Below are 5,000 nucleotides of genomic sequence, written 5' to 3'. Positions count from 1 at the left end.
TCGTAGTCGCCGTTCTCTAAAGCTCTCTGATGTTAGCATCGGCAACGAGTGGGAGTACGAACACAGGTACAACCTGGACTTGGTCTCGCAGTTGTGCTCTACGTATTGAGGTGAGGGTATAACACGACTTCAAGCCTGCAGAAAATACTATTATGGGATGAGGTTCACATTTTGATGCCAGTTTTGAATGAGTTGCTGGTGTTGCCACTTTTTCGAGTGGAAGTCCTTAACAGTAACTAGCGAAAAGCAAACGACGAATCTGTAAATTGTGATTTATTTTGAGGATCGTCATTGATTGGTGAACTAAAACTACAAAAAGACGGCGTGTTTTGCAAACGAGATCATTACTGACATCATTCAACGTGTTAAACAACACCCAAGGATTATCACGACTACAGGCGAGAGTTAAATGCGTCAAAGTTTACGAAGAAGCTGACGTCATCGGACTCATGCGCAGGTAGAACCATATTTAAATCCCCCTAGCTTTATTATTAAGATGCCTATTCTATTAGTACACCACTTTTGGGGCAGTCAAAACGACATTCTTCTTAAGTATCAGCAAATCTTATCTTATGTGATCATTTTCTTCCTTCTCATAACTTGTTGTCAGGAGAAGTTAAAAGCTGGTAACCCTTTGGAGTTAAAAAGTCAAAGAGAACAAGAAAAATTCGGGAAGCAGAGCAGATATTTATTGGTTTGATTCCAGCCCTATTTGTCAGCTCATGAAAAGTTACCCGATTATGAAAAAATGAAAATACAAGTAAACCTCAAAACGTGACAATCAAGCCAAACCACTGGAGTTTGGATTATCGAGGCAAATTAAAGAGGATTCCTCGCATGACCTATTGTAGGCGGTGATCCAACCAAACACAAGCTTTCGCTTATATCTCCTCTCTGCAACGTGGCGGTCTACAAATCAGTGAATTCACTCATCACAATTGCAAAAGAAAACGAACTTACATTACTAGCGCCTGGACCAATGTAACCACCAGAATACGTGCGTGCCATCCCATAATCCAAAGGGTGCTTAGCCGGATAGGCTGGGTAGTAAGGCTGACGTTCGATCATAACTGGCGCACCATATCCACCCTCCCCTGCTAGGGCCTTGAAAGAGAAAGTTTAAGAAAAAGATTAGTTCAATCCAAATAAAATCAAGAGGGAAGATGCCTGTTATGGAAAGTACGTTGCTTCAGTGGTGACAAAAACAACTTTTATTTTTTATTAGTTTTCTCCGAATATTTACCTGTTTTAGCTGATGTTGAAGACCAGCAATGGTTGCTTGGGAGTCGCGCAATTCTCTCTTGAGGCGTTCTCTCTGCGTGTTCAGCTGTTCCTTCTCTGATTTCTCTTTCTTGTAATCATCTTCATAAATCTTTAACTGAGAGAAAAAAACCGCTTGTTCATGAAAGTACCTTTACAGTGGCGGATCCAGACCTTGAGCTAAGGAAGGGGGGGGGGCTTTTTGAGTGTGTGAACCCCAAAAAATTTTTAGCCTCAATTTTTACCAGAATATATACTTAAGTACCAAAATAGGGGGGAGGGAGGAACAGGCCCCCCGGGCCCCTCCCCTAGATCCGCCACTGCTTTAACGTATCTCAGGAAGGACGGCTAACCACAGACTACTTAGATATCTAGGAACTAGTAATCTGCTCCCGTCTGACCTTGTAGCTCAGTCGGTAGAGCAGCAGTGATCTAACCCGAACGTCGTGGGTTCAATTCCCACCCTGGTCAGAGTTTTTCTCTTTCCTTGTGTCGGCCCATTTCCATCAGTAGGGCTAACGCTCACATGGTTCATATGGGGTAGAAAACTAGCACTTCACATTACACTCTAATCAGTTAAGTCTGTAGGAACATACTAGTCCTTTTGTTAAGCCCTGATACGAGAATAGAAAACAAAAACTAGTTGTAACCTGTGCTCTTAGGAGTTGTATTTCCTCATGCGGTACAAGATTGTATTTAGCCTGCACCTGTCCGATGTGGGACCTACTCAATTGCTGGGAAAGGCGCTGAGTTTCGGCTTCAAGACTGTAAAAAAGATAAAAACATCACAAGTGTCAAAGGTTTGTCATTGACAAATGACAGTATTTTTTCGGTTTGGATGCGAAAACATGTCGACGCATCTCGAAAGGCCACAAGATTCACGATTCAAGATTTGTTATTATTACGCACTATTTCACAAAATAAATAATGGACATAACATTTAAAAGAAAGAAGGAAACAGACTAATTATCCTAGAGTGAGAAAAAGTGGATAAGTGCGTAGTGGCCATAGTAGCAAATGCTTTTGAGATGGCCACTACCACAGGAATTAGATGAAAGGAAAATAAAAAATAAAAATTAAAAAAAAAAAAAAAAAATATATATATAATATCTTTTTTCGAGTAGAACGTATTTCGTAGAGCGCTCAACTCAATCGATTGAGGAGCAATAACTATGACTTTACACAAGTTTAGGTTTCACGAGTAACCATCGTTTAATGCTACAGAACTGTTTCGTATGGTACAAGTACCACACTAAATTTCAAATATATATATATATATATATATATATATATATATGCATAGAAGTGAACTGGCAAAATAGATAGTACAGATAAAAATTAAATTAACAGTAATAAATTAAGAAACTGATAAATTTACAAAACATCCAATATTATTTACATCAATGAGTTGCATCTAAGGAGTCTTATTACATTAAGTTCACACACACAAAACAAAAATAAAATAAAATAAATAATAATAATTATAACTGTAATAACTAGGAAGGATATTAATCAAAAAGATAAACACTAAAAGGTTAGCACAACGTTTCGACATCGTCGAGATGTCATTGTCAAGTGAAAGAATAAATTATAAGCCGCATATAAGTACAAAAATTGTTGAATCAATTAAATCAAGAAATGGTTCAGTGACTGTCTCATATATGAGATGATGTTCATCAAAGAAAAATCTCCATCACTCAACACACAAACTGACTCCGTTAAAGCAAAACTGTTTACGTGATCTTCATTGATCCGTAAAGTAGAACAATCGTGACTGTCACGTAACCGTCACTGAACCATTTCTTGATTTAATTTATTCAACAATTTTTGTACTTATATGCGGCTTATAATTTATTCTCTCATTTGACAATGACATCTCGACGATGTCGGAACGTTGTGCTAACCTTTTAGATGAATATAGTTTCAAAGTCTAAGTTTATTAAGAACTAGGAAGGAAGGGAATATAATTATTACATTTGGCTGTCAAGGAGGTAGTGCTTATACTGTTTAAAAAATGAAGGAAAAGATAAAGTTTTAATGTTATAATTTACACAACTTACTTCTTCGCGATGCTCTCTACTTCCTTACACCTTTTTTCTAGTGCAGCATTCTCCTGGACCAAGTTTTGGTTCTGTTCTTCCAGCTTTCTATTCACCATCACCAAGTTTCGATTTTCGATCTGCAATGCTAGAGCATCTCGAACTCCACACTCCGGTGCTCTTGGGAGAGGTTTTGTAGGGAAGGTTGGATGCGTTTCAACATTCATCGAAAATCCCTTTGGGGGTGGTGGAATGGGAAAACTTTCTTCAGAATAGGAGGAAAAACTTCCTTCACTTGACATAGAGCTACAGAAAGCTTGTGGTGGTTGCAGCTCAGGGAGTGGTTTACTTGATCTAGAAAGATGATCTTCTTCTTCCTGAGAAACGTGACTTTCCGCTTGAGAAGAAAACGTTGGCTGTTCCGAATTCTAAAAAAAAAAAACAATATGTGTTATTTGAAAGGCTGAAATTGTTAATGCTGCTTATCTACTGTTTCCTATCTTCTCTAAAACCCCGTGCAAACGAACGCAACATCGTTGCCCAACAACTGCCAACATTGTAACAATGTTGGATCCGTTTTACACAGCACTACCAACATTGTCGGGGCCACGCACGCGCATTACATATGGTCTCCATGGAGATAGCCACGCATTAAAAAGAAAAGTTCAAAAACAAGATGGTAGCCGAATTTTGTAAGTTTACATAATAGTCTTATGGGTCGCATCCTTCCCACAACAAACTGCATGTCCTTACATTGTTAGGATTTGTTGCGTCCATTTGAACACAACTGCCAACACCATCCAACATCCGAAAAAAAAAAAAACTCCCCGCAATGTTGAGAGTTGTTGCGTCAGTATTTACGTGGCTCAAGTTGTACTACACGTGATTCACGTGATTTAAGTAAGTAGTCCCGTTAATAAAATCCAAACGAGAGTAGAGGCTACTTTCGATACGACCGCTCAACTAGAAACTGCTACGAAGCTTAAAGGACTCCATCCGTACTCAGGACCACAGAGGGAAAATCAAGTGTCAAAGCTAAGTTTAATCTAGATGAAACTGCGTGACAGATCTCAGGTCACTTATGGGAAAACTATGCTCTTTTTCCAAATTTAAAAATCTCGAGCCGCCTTTTCAATACCTCTCGCAATAACAATATCAGTACAAGCCTGTTAAGAAAATAAATAAATTAGTAAGCTAGACAATCGCTTGATATCACCAATTGAAGACGAAGACGAATAGTCAAACTTTTCTTTCTCCAAAAACAAGATTATCAAATATCAGTTTAACTAAGGCCCTCAAATTTTTTTATCAAATTTAACAAGCGAATGTGACCAACATTCACTTCTTAAATTAAAAGACAACGCAAGCATACTAAGGAAATGAAATATTTTAACGAATAAGAAACTTGAGTAGTTTGAAATTGGGAAGCGTCTTTAAGCGTCTTGGTGTGACAACTGTCGTTTCATCTTGAAAAAAATGAAATATAGTTACCTAGTTGTCTTCGCCTTGAACCAGAATTGCTCTTCGCAGAATTATATGTACTCAAAAACACAATCTTTTAGCTAAATACTCTTTCGTTGAGGATGTAAGAGACATCATACGAATCATTTCACCAAATTTAGCCTCTTAACTTTGTTGTGGGAAAAATTCGACATCCAAAATAGACTCTTTCGGATAAGGATCCGGGGAATCCCTTTTATG

At 38.1% G+C, this 5,000-nt stretch overlaps 1 protein-coding gene across 5 annotated transcripts in view; it reads right to left on the bottom strand.

The window, feature by feature from the left end:
- The window catches only part of LOC137985246 (optineurin-like), a 26,733-nt gene that overhangs the window by 1,280 nt on the left and 20,453 nt on the right, over positions 1–5,000 (bottom strand). For all 5 annotated transcript variants that reach the window (XM_068832807.1, XM_068832810.1, XM_068832808.1 and 2 more), the window contains 4 exons: positions 3,321–3,727; positions 1,911–2,025; positions 1,244–1,378; positions 961–1,104 (listed from right to left, as the gene is read on the bottom strand). In XM_068832807.1, coding sequence (XP_068688908.1) covers positions 961–1,104; positions 1,244–1,378; positions 1,911–2,025; positions 3,321–3,727 — 801 coding nt within the window. The remainder of the gene's footprint in view (positions 1–960; positions 1,105–1,243; positions 1,379–1,910; positions 2,026–3,320; positions 3,728–5,000) is intronic.

This window comes from Montipora foliosa, chromosome 14, assembly GCF_036669935.1.
Source record: "Montipora foliosa isolate CH-2021 chromosome 14, ASM3666993v2, whole genome shotgun sequence".
NCBI lineage: Eukaryota > Metazoa > Cnidaria > Anthozoa > Scleractinia > Acroporidae > Montipora > Montipora foliosa.
Note: the sequence above shows the minus strand (reverse complement) of the source record. Positions and strands in the feature narration are given on the sequence as shown.